At 37.9% G+C, this 19,232-nt stretch overlaps 1 protein-coding gene across 1 annotated transcript in view; it reads left to right on the forward strand.

Moving 5' to 3' along the window:
- The first annotated feature begins 5,953 nt into the window (after nucleotides 1–5,953).
- LOC115629991 (aminopeptidase N) overlaps nucleotides 5,954–19,232 on the forward strand; it is a 56,768-nt gene continuing 43,489 nt past the window's right edge. The window contains exons 1-5 of the mRNA XM_030526617.1: nucleotides 5,954–6,022; nucleotides 8,063–8,300; nucleotides 8,669–8,862; nucleotides 11,608–11,687; nucleotides 11,757–11,937. Of these exons, the coding sequence (XP_030382477.1) occupies nucleotides 5,954–6,022; nucleotides 8,063–8,300; nucleotides 8,669–8,862; nucleotides 11,608–11,687; nucleotides 11,757–11,937 (762 nt within the window). The remainder of the gene's footprint in view (nucleotides 6,023–8,062; nucleotides 8,301–8,668; nucleotides 8,863–11,607; nucleotides 11,688–11,756; nucleotides 11,938–19,232) is intronic.

The raw sequence follows: 19,232 nt of genomic DNA on the forward strand, positions 1-19,232 counted from the left end.
TTTATGGATCATTGTGATGACAGATTTTCTCCATTGTTGAGGTTAATAGCCCCATTTCATCTTGCTGTTGAAAATAATGGTGAGAAAATATACTGCATAGCTCGGCAAATCAATGATCATTTTGGGGGAAATTAAATCGTGGCCCTGCGTTTATTTTGCTTTGAATCGAGGCCCTTAATGACACTTGTAACTTCTCCTGCTTGGAATACGATAGGCGTGGTAGCTTCAAGATAATTGGTTGGTGGGAGCACAAAGCTATTTGTTGCTGGATGTGGTTTGAAGACTTTTTCTAAATGGGCGGTAAATAGATTTGCCTTCTCTTCGTTGCTGCAAGCCCACTTTCCTCTTTGTGTACGTAATGGTGATTCACTCTCGATTGGTGGACATAAGCCTGATTTAGCTTTCCACAATGGGAATCGTTTGCTGTTTGGGGAGAGTTGCTCCATATAGTCCATTTGAGCTCGGTGATTCTCATCTTCTAGGGCTCCTTTGAGTTAGGTGATCTGTGCGCTTGCCACTCCCGCCGTAGCAGCTCTTCAATATGTCTGGGAACACGACTGCTTTTGTAAAGTTTATAAGCTGTGATTGCTGGAATGAAATATTTTGCCGCCAGTGACATTACAGGCATTAATACTTCAACTGAGCTATCTATGTCATCTTTGCAGTTAATGTTTGGGTAGCCATTAATATGGGAACTTACGTACTTCCTGTAGTTAAGCCAGTCAGTTTTTCTAGAAGTTAAAAAGTGTGGGTGCTCCGAGTACTGTGGCTGGTCATGAAGAAGAAGGTGAAGAAGGATTGGCGAGTGATCTGATGATAGATCTGTTAGGTGCTCCACACAAATCTGAGCCTATGCCGCTCTTCTTGTAACAGCAAAATCAATCAAGTCTGGTTGCTTCTTTGGATCTGTGCAAACAATTAACAACGATCTTAATGTCTATGAGTAGTAAAGAGAATTTTTGTTGTAGCATAAACAGACACTTGGCCGTTTGGTTTCAAATACCAACTGCTTGTGCACTACTTTTCACCATAGTTTTACTATTGCCATCTGCTACCAACCACGCTGTTGGTATGGTAATTAGCGCCCTTCGACTGCAACTCTCTCGACGTTGCTCAGGTTCGTGCTGCAAAATGCAGATCAACAAGCGTACACACAATTTTTGTACCTAGTTGACTCTGCGCCCTTCAGTTGCAGCTCCCTCGCCGCTGTCGAAAAATTCTTCTGCGTCCCTCAACCACAACTTCTTGCTTCGTTCTCCATTAGATTTTGAATTCCATTAGCCTGCCTTTGAAATGTTGCGCTCTCGTCGTCTCACTCTCACTTGCAAGAGAGAATCGCGTCACTTCCAACTCTTCTCTCTTAGTCGCACTCACGTGGTTTTATAACGGTGGCGCGTTTGGCAAAATTCGTAGAATTGTGTACATACATAAAATATATAAAGTTTCATGTACGTTACAGCGCACGTATGCAAACGTTTGTTAAATACACGCACTTAAGAAAAAAAAACTTCCCGGACGAGCCCACAATATTTGTGGGTTTTACACAAATGTAGTTTATTTAATTTATTCACTAAGTGCTTTAATTATTTAATGATAATATTAGTATTTAAGTATACGTTTACAAAAGGTTTACTTTAATTTATTGAATGAAAGATGCACACAAACACGATCAACCACAAAACTGAACTAGACGCCTTAGCGGACGTATCATGACCTCCTCCCTTGAACGACGTATCACAAGTGCCTTTCGCTTGTGTAGACTATCCTATCGAATAGTAATATCGATACCCCTTCCCTTATTACCCTGTATACATACTACAACTGTCACTTCCTGCCTATCCTACATGTAGTATATGCAGACGCCAACCAAAAGAAACGTTACATTCCGATCATATATACACGACGCGTCAGGATGTCGCCATTTTAATGTATGTATATATGTTATATTACTCATGTATGTTATATTACTCATCACTCGTTGCACTTTTGTATGTATGTGCGACCCGAGTGAGTATTGGTTATTCACTTATAGTATGTATGTATATTGGCACTTGTTCATTACTCGGTCTTTGTATATTGCGTATTAGCGAATATTAATCTGTCTCTTCTGCAGTTATCTTCACCTTTATTTTACACAAGTGTGAAGACGATCACCATATTTGGCGTCGTTGCAAACGAAACACAATTCCGAAAATACAATCCAATTAAACGCTGAAAAGTTTTTTAAGAATGTTGGCTTGTCAGAGATCACGAACTTCTTAGAGCAACCGAAATAAATATACCACTCCTGTGTATCGTTTTTAATAAGTGTATTTAACTATAACTGATACTGATATAATATAATGCCATGAAATAAAGTGCTGAAGAAGGAAGTTTACTGAGGAAGCTTAAAAAACTTTTCGTGTGTCTACTCCGCTAGTGTTTAACCAACTAACTGTTAGCTTGCTAGTAAGGATTCTCGATACAATAAGTATGGAGTGACAATATATCGATATTACGATCAGTAATGTATTGGTGATTTTAATAGTGTTAGAAGATTTTTAATTGTTTTAAATTTGAAAATATGATTTTGGCGGCAACAACCAATGAGGATCTTATCCTTCGCCACTTCTGCGAAGGTACGATGTAGGCGCTGTGGTCGCATTCGCTTGGGTGGCTATGGCGGCATTTTTTCTGCCGACCTCTGCCTCTTTGGGGCATTCCTATAACGTTTTATCGGAATTTCTGGCTTGCGCTCCGGTAAAATTCCTTCGACTGTCTTGGGACGTCTCCGGAGTGATATGGTGCTCCTGCAGTATATCTGCTGCGCGTTTCTTGTCTTCATACTTTGTTTTGGGCTTTGGTGGCATCATCGCCGAAGTGCCTGGCTCTGCAGATTTGTGGTTTGGTAGCTTGGCTTAGATGCTTCGACTTCGAAGTGGAGGGGTCTGACTATCCTCAGATTCTGAGACAAGCAATTGGCATGTCGGATTGTCTCCACGTGCACTGACAGCGATGGGATGAGAGCTAGAGGCTTCCATCCTATTGAAGGTTAAGTCTATGACCGTTTGGTTAGAGGGATTTATGGTCCCGCCCGGCTAATGGCGAGTTCCGGTCTCAGTTTTTGTTTTGATATTTTTATACCCTGTACCCGTAGGGTAAAAAGGGTATATTAGGTTTGTGCAAAGTATGTAACATGCAGAAGGAAGCATCTCCGACCCCATAAAGTATATATATTCTGAATCAGAATGACGAGAGAAATCGATCTAGACATGTCCGTCCGTCCGTCCGTCTGGATGAACGCAAGGATCTCAGAAACTATAAAAGCAAGAATAACCAAAGTTGGCATCCAGATTCTCCTAGGTCCGAGAAAGGACGAGTTTATTTTATTTTTTAGAATTTCCCCCCTTCCCCCGCTACAAAATTTCGTCAATAGCGTCCACATTTCAAATGCTACCTAAACCAAACTTTGCACACATAATTTATACATAATTATATACTGTTGTTCGAAATTTATAATATATTATATTTATTCAATTCGGTCAATTCTAAGAAAAGTTATTAGCAAAACAAATTCTCGCCAGTACAACCCCCCAAACTGCAGCAACAAGTTCGCTCTTCTTCCTATTTTGCTGCTGCTATGGGCGCATATAACTCAGTGACGGAAGTTTACCTGGGTACAGGGTATTACACTGTCGGGCTTGCTCGACTGTAGCGTTCTCTCTTGTTGTTTTTAATTTCATTGTGTTTGTTCCCACGAGTACGCGGGAAGGGGTGGGTCACCCGTGGCATAGCCCGTGTACCACGGGAAGCCTGGTTAAAACTGGAGGTCAGCAGGTTTCCAAAATTCGTCCTTAGTAGAAACTGAGCACCCCCCTCAGCCACGCATCCATCGGCCTAAGCTGTTCCGCCTTGGATTGAGGAAAATTTGATAGAGTATTCAGCTCTCGCCCGACTACCATTCGTCAATACCACTTGGCAAAGACATGACATTGCTAAGGGCTTGCTTCCCGCCACCCTCGCGAGGGGAGTATAGTCGCACTACGAGTAGTGTATCACCAATACGGTGCGTACCATCTGGCTTGATGGTTACACGTGATCCCCTTGTGATACCCATTGGCTGACAGCCAAGAAATGTAATTACATAATTTAATTAATTAATTAATTGGACAATTATACAAGTAATTATACATACATAGGTGTCATTCCTTCTTTTTCTGCGTGTTACATTCATTCGCATAAAACTAATATAGCCTTCCGGCATTGAGTTAGAGAAAGAAGAAGAGCAGCTTTGATACTTCTGGGAGTAGTACTGGAGTGAAATTTTTTATACTCTGTACATGAAATGTACAAGAGTATATTAGGTTTGCGGGAGCTGAAAAATGTAACAGGCAGAAGGAGGCGTGGCAGACCCCACAAAGTATATATATTATTGATCAGCGTGACAAGACGAGTCGATCTAGCCCTGTCTGTCTGTCTGTCCGTCTGTCCGTCCGTATGAACACCTGGATCTCAGAGACTATAAGAGATAGAGACACCAAATTTTGCACGACCTAGGAACACCAAATTTTAGTCCAAGATGCCTTGTGTGAATACGCAGAAAATGTATATTTTGGAATTTCCCTCCATCCCCCCTCTCTCCCGCAAATGTCTAACTCCCGTAATTCTTGGAATTTCGAACTAAAATTTTGCAAATACCCCCAGTTAGTAATTATGTGTCCGTATGCCAAGTTTCACTATGATAGACCGATTTACCAAGAAGTTATAGCCATAAATATATTTGCTGCTGCAGCGCTGCTCAAGCGCTGCTCAAGCGCTGCCCGCGGCTGTTGTTGATGTTGCTGTTTGGTTGACTGCGAAAATGCTTACACAGACACGAATTGATGCGCATAGGCATACATACACTCACACAGACGCAATTGCTATGTAAATGTGCAATTATACACCCTTTTCGTGAGTTCGAATACCGAGAGAGGTAAAATCGATCCAATTTTTTTTTTATTTATTTTTTTTTTTATTTTCTATAATTATTGTAAACATATGTACAAAGTATTTCAAAGTCGGGACAGACGACTTTAGCTTTTTTACTTGTTTGCTAATAATTTTTCGTAGAATTAACCGATTTGGATGAAATGTGAAGAAAAAGTTAATAATTGTATATAGATTACCTATGCAAAGTCGGAATGTACCCTATTTACCCTGCGGGTACAGCGTATAAACAAGAAAGGAATGCTAAATTTGAGCAGACTTAACTCTTAAAAGCCCTGCACCACCCACAAAAAAACAAGAAAGGAATGCTAAAGTCGAACAGGCTCAACTCTTAATTACCCTCTACCACCCCAAAAAAAGAATTGATTAAATAATTAATTTAATTAATTAATTAAATGAAATATAAAATATTCCACACATACATTTACATTTACATCAGAATCGTGCCTATGCGTGTTTGTGTACTTGTACATATATGTATATTTGTGCATTACATAATTATGTCAAATGGCTATAACTTTCTTTCAAATCAACCTATCATAATGAAACTTGGTACACGGATATATAATCGCTGAATGTGACTACCAAATTTTAGTTCAAAATTCCAAGAATTACGGGAGTTATAGAAAATCGCTAATAGCGCGGAAGTGGGGGAGTGCATCGGGAAAAATGAACAAACTTGCCCTTCCTCGGGCGTAGGAGAATCTGGATACCAACTTTGGTTATTCTAGTTCTTATACTTTCTGAGATCCTTGCGTTCATACAAACAGACAGACAAAAGGGCATGGCTATATCGACTCGGCTTGTTATCCTGATCAAGAATATATATACCCTGTGCGGTCTGCCACGCCTCCTTCTTTGTGTTCCATGTACACTAATATACTCGTTTACCCTTTGGGTACAAGGTATAAAAAAACAAAATGTGTAAATACTATTCATTCAATTATACATAAAAACTTCAAATAATTTTATTTTTTTAGATAAAATGGAGCTCTTTATATTACAAAAAATTTTTTTGGTGATTGCGATTATCTGCAGTAAAACGGAAGAAAACGTAAGTAATCCAAGTGTGATTTGATTATATCAATAAATAAAGAAATGTTAGAGTCGAGCGGGCTCATCTCTTAAATAACCTATACACACGCCCACAAAAACAAAAGTTATCCATCTGTGATTTGATTATATCAATAAATAAAGAAAGAAAGTCGAGTGGGCTCATCTCTTAATTAACCTATACCCACTTCCACAAAAAAAAGGAAAAATGTCCGTATGAACACCTGGATCTCAGAGACTATAAAAGCTAAAGACACCAAATTTTGCACGAAGATGTCCCCCCATGGGGGATTTTCGTTCGCATAATCTCACCTATATCTCGCAGACTATAAGACGTATGGACACCAAATTCTAGTCCCAGATGCCTAATGTGAATATGTCCCTCTCCCCCTCACTCACTGATTTTTCATAACTCCCGTATTTCTTAGAATTTTTCATTGAATATCGGAAAAGCCCAGTTAGTGATTATGAGTCAGTAGCCGAGTTTCATTATGATAGGTTGATTTAACAGGAAGTTATAGCCATATAGTATATGTCATCTTGCGCAAGCAATGCATGCAGCTGTTGTTGTTGTTACTGCTTTGCGCAGGCACACGATAGAATAACAGACACACTCACATACAGGCATAATTTTTCTACACATACATATGTACAGAGTATTTCAAAGCTGGGACACTCGACTTTAGCTTCTCCACTTGTTTGTGTATTGACTCGGAGTTTCCATGTTGTTATTGTTATCATACATGCTCACACACAGACAAACTTACATAGACAAGCACAATTCCTTTGTAAACATTTAGTTCTACACCCATTAAATTTTGTAAACTTTTTTAATTTTCTTAATTATACTCTGTACATGAAATGTACAGAAGTATATTAGGTTTGCGGGAGCTGAAAAATGTAACAGGCAGAAGGAGGCGTGGCAGACCCCACAAAGTATATATATTCTTGATCAGCATGACGAGACAAGTCGATCTAGCCCTGTCTGTCTATCTGTCCGGACGAACACCTGGATCTCAGAGACTATAAGAGGTAGAGACACCAAACTTTGCACAAACATGCATCATATGTGTACGCTGTGCAAGTTTGTTTTATTTTTTTGATTTCCCCCACACCCCCCATGGGGGTTTTTCCGATTTTCCATTCGTATATTCACCTATACATCGGAGACTATAAGACCTAGGAACACCAAATTTTAGTCCAAGATGCTTTGTGTGAATACGCAGAAAATGTATATTTTGGAATTTCCCTCCCTCCCTCCTCTCCACCGCAAATCGCGATTTTCTCTAACTCCCGTAATTCTTGGAATTTCGAACTCAAATGCAAATGCCCCCAGTTAGTGCCTATGTGTCCCTATGCCAAGTTTCATCATGATAGACCGATTTAGCAGGAAGTTATAGCCATAAATATATTTGCTGCCGAAGCGCTGCCGGCAGCTGTTGTTGATGCTGACTGTTGTTGGTTGACTGCAAACATGCTTACACAGACACGAATACACGCGCATAAACATACATAGACGCAATTGCACACTGCGCAATCACATAAAGGCTGTATAATTGCACATTTACATAACAGTTGTGTCTATTTGACTCTATGCGTGTCTGTGTGGCATACGGATACATATCACTAACTGGAGGGGAAGAGGAAATTTCTGAAATACAAATTTTTGCGTATTCATATAAGCGACTAAAATTTCTTGCCTCTAGGTCTTATAGTGTCCGAGACATAGGTGATTATACGAACGGACATACAGACAGATGCCTGCCTGTCATGCCTCCTTCTGCCTGTTACATTTTTCACCTCATGCAAACCTACACCCTTTGGCACAGACAAGCCTGGCATTCGGGGGAACCCTTCGCCACTCACATTACCTGCCAGATTTAACTTACCATCTATTCCATATGGAGACCTGACACCAAGCAGATACCACGAGAAGGTTGTGAGTCGACTTGCCATGATTTACGAATTACGGAATTGCATTAATTTTACATGACCATATCCGCCACTCATACGATACATTAATATTTTTTTTAAATTGCAGCAAGCCGTCAAAAGAAGCATAGATCTAGCTGCAACGCATGCACTTATTTCAGATGTTCGCCTATCCAAAGATGTTGTGCCAACTAGCTACGAGATTTATTTAGAACCCAAGATCAATGAAAGTACTTTTGATGGGTTTATAAGAATGAATTTAATATGTAAAGCTGATTCAAAGAAAATTATGATTCATGCTCATTATGACTTATACATAAATGATAGAAATATCAAATTAAAAAGAAGTGTTTGGACGAATCCGTAAGTATTATAAAAAATAAATTCCATTCAAATTCGGGAAAACGCATATATACTCTATATATATATATATATATATATATATATATATATATATATATATATATATATATATATATATATATATATATATATATATATATATATATATATATATATATATATATATATATATATATATATATATATATATATATATACATATACGAGTACATTTAAATATATTTTAAGGATATATACTGTTTTCTTTAAGTTGTGTTTATTTATAGTGGTAATGAATCATCGTTGGAAAACATATCCATTGTACGAGGGGATAGGATGCCAAAAAAAACAATATATATTATTTATTTAAAAGATACCATAAAACAAGGTACTGAATGCGTATTAGAAATACCGTTTAATGGAGATGTTTGGGAAAATTCAGAAGGACTCTTTAAAGGGTTTTATATCAACTCATCAAAAAATAATAAAGAAGTATATTTTGCTACAAATATGAGACCGAATAACGCTAGACGAGTGATTCCGTGCTTCGATGAACCAGAATTTAAGGTAACATATTTAGCATATTTACCATATTAAACACACTTCTTCAAATTTCTTAAGTCAAAAGCTAAATAAATAATTGACAATTGAAGTTATAAAGTTGTAACTTACCTTATTAGACTAAATATGAGATATTATTTGAAGAATTTTTATACCCTGTACCCAAAGTGTGAAAGGGTATACTAGTTTTGTGCGAATGTACATACGTAACACAAAGAAGGAGGCCTTGCAGACTCCACAAAGTATATATATATATATTGCTGCCGACAGCAACAGAGTGCTCGGCTTCTGCAGCCCGGCTCGTACGACACTCTACTGCTATCGGCAGCGACCCGCGACAGAATTTCTCGTGTGTCCGAATGAGTTTTGGTCGCATTTTACGAACCCCGCTTAAAACTGGCGACGAGGATGGGATATTTCCAAAAATGTAATTATTAAAGTATGCTAGTTGATTTTCGTATACATACACTGTTGCTGCCGCAAACGCCTCTGCAAAAGATACCATTACGGCAGCACAAAAGGAATTGCAAACTAAATGTGTATGCGGTATGAGCGACAACAACGCATCTACACATTCCGCTATTCGTTGATAAAGCAATTGCTATTTCTCTCACTACGACTGTGCGCACATGAAAACGACAACACAAGAAACTGTTACTACACTTAAACAGTTGGTAGCGTCTGATGATGTGTTAATGCACTACGATGGCGCCCTGCCATTATTATTGACATGTGATGCATCGCCCAATGGAATCGGAGCTGTTTTAAGTCACCGCTTGCCAGACGGAACAGAGAAACCGACTGTTTTTATTCAAGAACATTCTCAAAGGCGGAGAGAAATTAGGAACAAATTGATAGAGAAGCGATCGCACTTATCGCACTTATCACAACTGCGAAATTTGTTCCAAATGTAATTTCGAATCAGATGCTGCGCCGAGCAATTTTCCTTCACGCCTATGATTTTACCTTTATACATCGCCCTGGAACTAGAATAGGCAACGCAGCCTGAGTGTACTAAAGAAATAATGATGATTGAGTGGCCCACCACACATATCGTTAACGCACATACGCTTGCAAATCTCAAAAGTTCTCAACTGGGTAAAAAGGGGCTGGCCGAAAACCAAAGTCCCGAACTCCGATAAATTGTACCTGTTTAGCACTCGCCAAAACGAGCTTACAACCAATAGAGAAGTCCTGGTCTGGGGAAACCGTGTGGTGGTACCGCCGTTGTGTAGACAAGCCATCTTACAAGGAGTGTTCCAAAGTAAACAGGACTTTTAAAAAAAAAACAGAACAAATGGTTTTTTCGGCAAAATCAATTTATTTTATTCAAAATAGTCTCCTTCTGCTTCAATACAGCTTTTTGCACGATCCAAAAGCATGTCGAACGAGTGTTTTAGCTCGTTGGCCGGTATGGCCGCCAGTATGCCGGTGCACGCCTTTTGAATGGCCTCTACGTCTGCATAACGCTTTTCTTTCATGGACAAATGCATTTTTCCGAAAAGGTAGAAGTCGCACGGTGCCATATCAGGTGAATACGGCGAGTGGTTAATGGTTAAAATATGATTTTTGGTCAAATAATCGGTCACAAGCGTCGATCGATAAGAGCAATTTTTGGTCGTCAGTCAATTTGTGCGGAACTAACCGTGCACACACCTTTCGTAAGCCCAAATGTTCGGTCAAAATGCGATACGTCTATGTTTTGGAGATGTTTAATTCAATTTCCATCAATTTCAATGACGATTTCGGCTGATTTTTGATGAATTCACGCACAGTTTCGATGGAATTTTCGGTGATCACGAATTTTGATTGGCCCACATGTTGATCGTCATTTATGTCCTTGTTCCATCAATTGAAACGTTCCGATATAAGTTTTACCAATTTTAAAACAAAATTTAATGTTGGCTCTTTGTTCGAAGCTCATTTTCGCACCGATAACACAAACACTGACACTTAAAACGCAACAACTTCACTTCCAATCGGTGAAATGTCATGGAAAATCGATAAAGATAGCAGATTCTAACGCACCAGTCGACATATAGAAAGCACCACCAGGGGGCGCTAGTTTCAAAAAGCCCTGTTTACTTTCGAACACACCTTGTAAGTGCCTTGGATGCCCCTCATCCAGGGATTTTTAAAATTAAGGCCTTAGCTCGTAGCTACATCGAACCGAATTGTTTGTTAAACGCCACATACCATGCCAGCAAAACAGAAACAAGCCAATATAAACAGCTACGCATCACTGGGAATCTGCCAAGCGTCCATGGTCACGCTTCCGCATCGACTTCGCTGGGCCATTCCGAGGCAACACCTTTTTCTTGGTGTATAGTCTCCCACTCCTTTTAGTCAGTCAGTTCGAATCAGTCAGCACATACACATCGCACTTCACAGCGGTCGTTGCACAATACATTACGATACAATACAATACACACACACACGCGCATTGTTACACACAACTATTTCTCCACCAACATAGTATACTTATATTAAATAAATAGTGCTGAATAAGCTAGCGCATATTTATAAATAGGTCAATTAGAACGAAAGTTATAGCCATGAATGTAATCTCTGCTCGCAGCTGTTGTTGTTGTTGCTGTTTGTTGACTTAATTCTGTATTTAATTTAAATTAATGTTTCAAATATTTTCTTTTACTTTTTTTCTTATTTTTGGATGGGGTACAGTATATTTAATATACTTACTCTTGCACATTTTATGTACGAAGTATAAAAGTACAATTTTGTTAATTTTAGGTACCCTTTACGGTGTCGATTGCAAGGCCTAAAGAATTTGTTATTCTATTCAATACACCATTACAAAGAAGTGAATTACAGTAAGTATTTTTATTGCAATGTTTATAATATATGTACAATAGCATTAAAGACAACATGTCCTTTGAAAGCTCTTCCCTGGATGAATATATGATTGATTTTTTCGAGACTACGCCACCAATTTCAACTTTTACGTTTGGCTTAATAATAACAAAACTCCAAAAACTAGACCCGTATAGTGAACAAATAGACCCACAAGTCCAACCTAACATAAATATCTGGAGTAATAATATTAATATGGAGGATCTTCAGGTATGTACTAAAAAATTAAACCCATTTGAAACAGGTATATACTATATACTAGAGTATTCTTTTTGTATGTGATACTGAAACTCCCTAAAATAGTATAAATATTTTTGAGAATTACTGAAGGGGAGGTTTACTCCGTTGAGCTTGTGTTGCTTTAGGGAAACTTTAAAAATCCTTGCGAATAGCGCCAACTATGATCTACCTAAAAGGTACAAGAATATATTGGGTTTGTGCAAAAGAAAAATGTAATAAGTAGAAAGAGACGTACAAACCCCATAAAGTACTTGTATACAAGTATATATTCTTAATCAGCATGACGAGAGAAATCGACTTAGACACGACCGTCCATCTTTCCGTCCATCCGCCCGTTTGCCCGTCTGTCTGGATGTACGCCTGAATTTTGGAAACGGCTAGGCATAAACTTGGCATGTATACGTTCCTAGTCCCTAGGTAACACGAGTTTACTTTATTATACCCTGTACCCGTAGGGTAAAAAGGGTATATTAGGTTTGTGCAAAGTATGTAACATGAAGAAGGAAGCATCTCCGACCCCATAAAGTATATATATTCTGAATCAGCATGACGAGAGAAATCGATCTAGACATGTCCGTCCGTCCGTCCGTCTGTCCGTCCGTCTGGATGAACGCAAGGATCTCAGAAACTATAAAAGCTAGAATAACCAAAGTTGGCATCCAGATTCTCCTAGGTCCAAGAAAGGACGAGTTTATTTTCGAGTTTATTTTCCCTTCCCCCGCTACAGAATTTCGTCAATAGCGTCCACATTTCAAATGCTACCTAAATCAAGCTTTGCACACATAATTACTATATAATTGTCTACTGTTGTTCAAAATTTTATCCAATTCAGTCAATTCTAAGAAAAGTTATTAGCAAAACAAATTCTCTCCAGTACAACCCCCCCAAACTGCTGCAACAAGTTCGCTCTTCTTGTTCCTTTTTTTGGGCGCATATAACTCAGTGACGGAAGTTTACCTGGGTACAGGGTATTACACTGTCGGGCTTGCTCGACTGTAGCGTTCTCTCTTGTTTTTATTGTACTCTGTACATGTGTACGTAGTAGACTCCACAAATTAATATATTCTTGATCAGCATGACAAGACGAATCGATCTACCCCTGTCTGCATGTCCGCCCGTATGAATACTTGGGTCTCAGAGACATTAAGAGCTAGAGACACCAAATTTTGTACACAGATGCCCTATATGTGTACGATATACGTGTGTCTTATTATTTTATATATCACTTCCCCCCTTTGGAGATTTTCGGAAACACCGTTCGTATAATTGTAACGACGCGCTAGCTGGATGCTGCGACACGTCGGGCATGGGTGTAGTTGTAATCCTAGTTTATAAGTTTAGTATATAAGTTGATATATATTGACTTCTGTAGTAGTGTAAGTAAGAAACGTGGCTTGAGTTTAGTTTTAGGTAAATCGGAGTCTGGAGGCGTTTAGGAGTGGACGTGTAGTAAAAGGTCATGGTTATTAATTAAAGTACATATATTTTTGGGAAACCGCGGATTTCAATGTTTGCACTTTGGGGTACCTATAAATTAAATTTCAGCCGGCGAGTATACCCGCGGCAGAGTAGCATCGTTGGATAATCATCTACATCTCGAAAAATTTATCACCTCAGTAAGTGAATTTTTGTCCGCCTGTTAATTTTCACGTTGATAGGTAAATTTGAAAGGAAGTTATAGCCATATATACGGGTCGCCAATTTATCTGACATAGCGCGAGGTCTTTCACGTGCTTCAGGGCCTGGGATAAAATTTATAGCATTACACACCATTGTAGGAGAACAACCTACTACATTTTGAACTTCATTGTAAGTTTTGCCCTCTAATATCAATTTTTGAATGATTGCACGTCGTTCAGGAGTGCAGTGCTTGGCTCTACCCATATCAGAAAAAAAACAAACTAAAATGTGTATTGGAAACTATTGTAAACTATTAAAAAACAAGATAGAACGCTACAGTCGAGCAAGCCCGACAGTAAAATAGCCTGTACTCTCCACAAAAAGAATAAATTAAAAAAAAAAAATTTTTTTTAAATTAAATTATTAAAAAAAATGAATGAATTAATTAATTAAAATAATTAATTAAATTAAATTAGAATACATATTTATGTTCAGTTTAAATAGCATACATTTACATCACGTACCTATGCGTGTTTATATGCGTGTATGTATGCAGCACAAAGTTGAACCAAAGCAGCAACAACAACAACAGCTGCGGGCAGCGCTGCCGACAGAGCTGCAGGCAGCGCATGAGCAGCGATTTTACTTATGGCTATAACTTTCTTCAGAATTGACCTATCATGATGAAATTTGGCACACGGACACATTAGTACTAACTGGATGTACCTACCAAAATTGGAAGTTATAAGAAACAAGATAGAACGCTACAGTCGAGCAAGCCCGACAGTAAAATAGCCTGTACTCTCCACAAAAAGGAAAAATTAAAAAAAAAAAAATTTAAAAAAAATTAAATTATTAAAAAAAAGAATGAATTAATTAATTAAAATAATTAATTAAATTAAATTAGAATACATGTTTATGTTCAGTTTAAACAGCATACATTTACATCACGTACCTATGCGTGTTCATATGCGTGTATGTATGCAGCACAAAGTTGAACAAAAGCAACAACAACAACAACAGCTGCGGGCAGCGCTGCCGACAGAGCTGCAGGCAGCGCATGAGCAGCGATTTTACTTATGGCTATAACTTTCTTCAGAATTGACCATGATGATGATTTTTAAATTCCGAGAATTACGGAAGTTATAAGAAAAAATACGAATTGCGGGGGAGTGGGGGGGTGTATCAGAAAAAATAAACAAACTCGTTCTGCCTAGGGCTTATAGGAACCTTGATACCAATTTTGGTTATCCTAGCTCTTGTACTTACTGAGATCCTTGCGCTCATACAGACAGACGGACAGACGGTCAGACTGACAGACGGACATGGCTATATCGACTCGTCTTCCCATCCTGATCAAGAATATATATACTTTGTGGGGTCTGCCACGCCTCCTTCTGTGTGTTACATACATGCGCACAAAACTAGTATAGCCTTTCACCCTTTGGGTACAGGCTATAATAGAATTTACTATTTGCAACTTTTCGTGAGCTTAAGGAGCGACACACTTAATATTTTTGGAATGTTTGTGCAAGCACTACTATTATTTTGAGAAGGGAATAGGGACTAGCTGTGGAAAATGCAAATACCAACAACAACAAGTGCACAAAAGGCTAAAGTAACGCGATATTTTATTGCGCTCTTGTTGTAGATCAGATCAGAAAGAAACGATTAAAAATGAAAGGAAACCCAACAAGATATAACGCTAGAGTCGAGCAAGCCCGCCAGTAAAAAAGCCTGTACTCTCCACAAAAAAGAAAAATTAAAAAAAAAAATATTTAAAAAAATTAAATTAATTTATTAAATTAATTAATTAAATTAATTAAGAAAATTTATTTAATACATACATAGAAGACATGTTTATGTACAGTTTTACATTTATATCACGTGTCTATTTGTATTTATATGCGTGTATGTATGCAGCACAAAGTTGAACCAAAGCAGCAACAACAACAACAGCTGCGGGCAGCGCTGCCGACAGAGCTGGAGGCAAAGCATGAGCAGCGATTTTATTTATGGCTATAACTTTCTTCAGAATTGACCTATCATGATGATACGGACACATAAGCACTAATTGGACGTAACTACTAAAACTGATTTCAAAATTCCAAGAATTACGGAAGTTATACAATAAAACACGAATTGCGGGGGAGTAGGGGGGGGGGTGTATCAGAATAAAAAAATAAACTTGACCTGCCTAGGGCTTAGGGGAACCTGGATACCAAGTTTGGTAATTCTAGCTCTTGTACCTTCTGAGATCCTTGCGCTCATACAGACGGACGGACGGACAGACGGACATGGCTAAATCGACTCGGCTTGTCACCCTGATCAAGAATATATATACTTTGTGGGGTCTGCCACGCCTCCTTCTGCGCACAAAACTAGTATAGCCTTTCACCCTTTGGGTACAGGCTATAAAAATACGAACGTAGTGAAAAGTATCACTACTATTATTTTGAGCACAACTGTATGTAATATCAATATCTGTTCAAGCATTGCCCGCATCTGGTGCACACATACTCACACACCGACACACCCATGTAAATGTGCAGCTATACACCAATTACGTGAGCTCGATTACCCTAGGCGGTAAATTCGATCAAAAAAAATGTAATATTACGCTTCCTTTAAATTGTACATAAAATTTACAAGAGTATATTAGGTTTGCGGGAGCTGAAAATGTAACAGGCAGAAGGAGGCGTGGCAGACCCCACAAAGTATATATATTCTTGATCAGCATGACGAGACGAGTCGATCTAGCTCTGTCTGTCTGTCTGTCTGTCCGTATGAACACCCTATCTCAGAAACTATAAGAGGTAGAGACACCAAACTTTGCACAAAGATACCTTATGTGTGTATTCATACGAGATTGTTTTATTTTTTTGATTTTCCCCCCCACTACCCCCCTATGGGGGTTTTCCCGATTTTCCATTATTATAATCGCCTATATCTCGGAGACTATAAGACCTACGGGCACCAAATTTTAGTCCCAGATGCCTTATGTGAATACACAGAAAATGTGTATTTTGGAATTTCCCTCCCACCCCCTCTCCCATGCAAATCGCGATTTTCGCTAACTACCGTAATTCTTGGAAAATTTTTCAAATACCCTCAGTTAGTAATTATGTGTCAATCTGCCAAGTTTCACTATGATAGACCGATTTAACGAGAAGTTATAGCCATAAATATATTTGCTGCTGCAGCGCTGCTCAAGCGCTGCTCAAGCGCTGCTCAAGCGCTGCTCAAGCGCTGCTCAAGCGCTGCCCGCGGCTGTTGTTGATGTTGCTGTTTGGTTGACTACTAATATGTTTACACAGACACGTATAGATGCGCATAGGCATACATACACTCACACAGACGCAATTGCTATGTAAATGTGCAATTATACACCATTTACGTGTATACCGAGAAAGGTAAAATCGATCAAAATTTTTTTTAAAATTTTCTTTATTTTTTTTATTATCTATAATTATTGTAAACATATGTACAAAGTATTTCAAAGTCGGGACACCCGACTTTAGCTTTTTTACTTGTTTTCAATTTTATGTACTTTTTTTTAAATTTCTATAATAATTTTACACATATGCAGAGGTCCCACAGGAAACCCTAGAGATTTTAACTACGGCTGTTTTTCATTTTTCCAAACATCCCCTCCAGTGAGCTGTGTGCTCCAGCTTACTGTTGATGACATAGTCTAACAGCCTCGGCAGAGTTGACAGCGCACTAAAATTGGCAGTTACGTAATTTCATATTTACTTTCGTGTTTTCATTTTTTAGTAAATTAGGTACATAACTTAAAATACTTAAAAAAAATGTCTATCAGAAAAAAAAAAACTCAAACTCGTACTTTTGCGGATTTAGGAGAATCTGGATACCAAGTTTGGTTATTTTAGCTCTTATACTTTCTGTAATCCTTGCGTTCGTACAGACAGACGGTCGGACGGGCAGACGGACGGACAGTAGTATTTAATTAAATAATTTAATTAATATAATTTTTTAAAATTAATTTAAAATTTTTTTTTGCATATTTTCCTTTTTGGTGGGAGGTACATGGTATTTAAGAGTTGACCTCGCTCGACTTTAGAATTCCTTTCTTGTTTAGAAATATATTTGGCTTTTTTCCCGCTTTTTTATAATTTTGTCACCAGTCACATAGAAACTACAAAAAACTGGCGGTTCATCATTGTTTTTATCGATATTTGCCAATACCCCCCCTAGCCTAAGGAACTAACCATACAACATATAGATGCTTCATTTCATACAACGAAAACGTCCCATCAAAATTGTGAGCGACAGCTCCCATAGCTGTTCGGGTATTTGCCGAATGGGAGCTGTCGCACGTCGGGTAACCCGACTGGGAGCTGTCGCATTCCTGCACTCTGTGAGCGTATTTCAAATCAAATTAATTTAAAAATATTAGTTTAAAAATATTTTATTTAATTTAATTTATGTATGTTCTTGATAAAAATGTCAGTTGACAAATTGGCCGATATTTTATATGAAAATATGTACTATACATTTAAGGGTTTCAAAATCTTGTAAAATTTGTAAAACTGGTGTAATTAAATAAATAAAAATACATACTTGTATATGTTTATATGTATGTATGCACATCTTTTTATAATTCAACTAGCAGGTATTGCCCGTCTTAACCCGGCTCAATATAATGTTTCCAATTGTATTTATTTTGTGTGTGCATAACCTACCCATATGTTTTCACCTTATAAGTTACCAGTAGGAAGGCATTTAAGGTATTTAAATGAACATATTCTGTTCTTGACAAAAAATTGTTCAGTAGTCCGTTACATTTTTGTTCTTGCCAAACTATTTCGTTAAACGAACATGACCACTATAACTAATATTTTTTAAAGCTCGTTTTCCCCCCTTTGGAGCTAGAATTTTCCGAAACCCCTTCTTAGTGCTCACTTTCACTATAAGAGGGATCTTGTGTCCAAATTTCAGCTTCCTAGCTCTTACCGTTTGGGCTGTGCGTTGATTGCCAATCAGTCAGTCAGTCAGTCAGTCAGTCAGGACAAACTGTTTTATATATATAGAGATAAATATTGTTTTTTCTTTTTTAATTCGCCGCTCAAATTTGTTACCGATCTAATAATGTACATATATGAGCAAACATCTTAGATCGGTATCCAGGGAACACCACGTGGAGGCAATCAACATTTTAATGGGGTCCTAAATTAATTAATAGGACCTTTGAGTCGACTTGAAATGTCTTAATTTCAACAAGAAAGGAATGCTAAAGACGAGCAGGGTCAACTCTTAAATACCCTGTACCACCCCACAAAAAAGTAATTTAATTAATTAATTAATTTAATTTAATTAATTAACTAAATTAATTTAATTAATTAACTAAATTAAATATAAAATATTCCATGCATGCATACATACATTTACATTTACATCAGAATCGTGCCTTATGCGTGTTTGTGTACTTGTACATATGTATGTATGTGTGCATGGGACCTGGTTATATGGCTATAACTTTCTTTCCGATCATTCTATCATAATGAAACTTGGTATACGGATATATAATCACTAACCTAATGTGACTACCAACTTTCAGTTATTTAATGATTTCATTTTGATTTTAATTAGAAAAAATTTTAAATGGATAACAGATAGGATTG

The sequence above is a fragment of the Scaptodrosophila lebanonensis genome, unplaced genomic scaffold (genome assembly GCF_003285725.1).
Source record: "Scaptodrosophila lebanonensis strain 11010-0011.00,11010-0021.00 unplaced genomic scaffold, SlebRS2 tig00000197-arrow-arrow-pilon, whole genome shotgun sequence".
Lineage (NCBI taxonomy): Eukaryota > Metazoa > Arthropoda > Insecta > Diptera > Drosophilidae > Scaptodrosophila > Scaptodrosophila lebanonensis.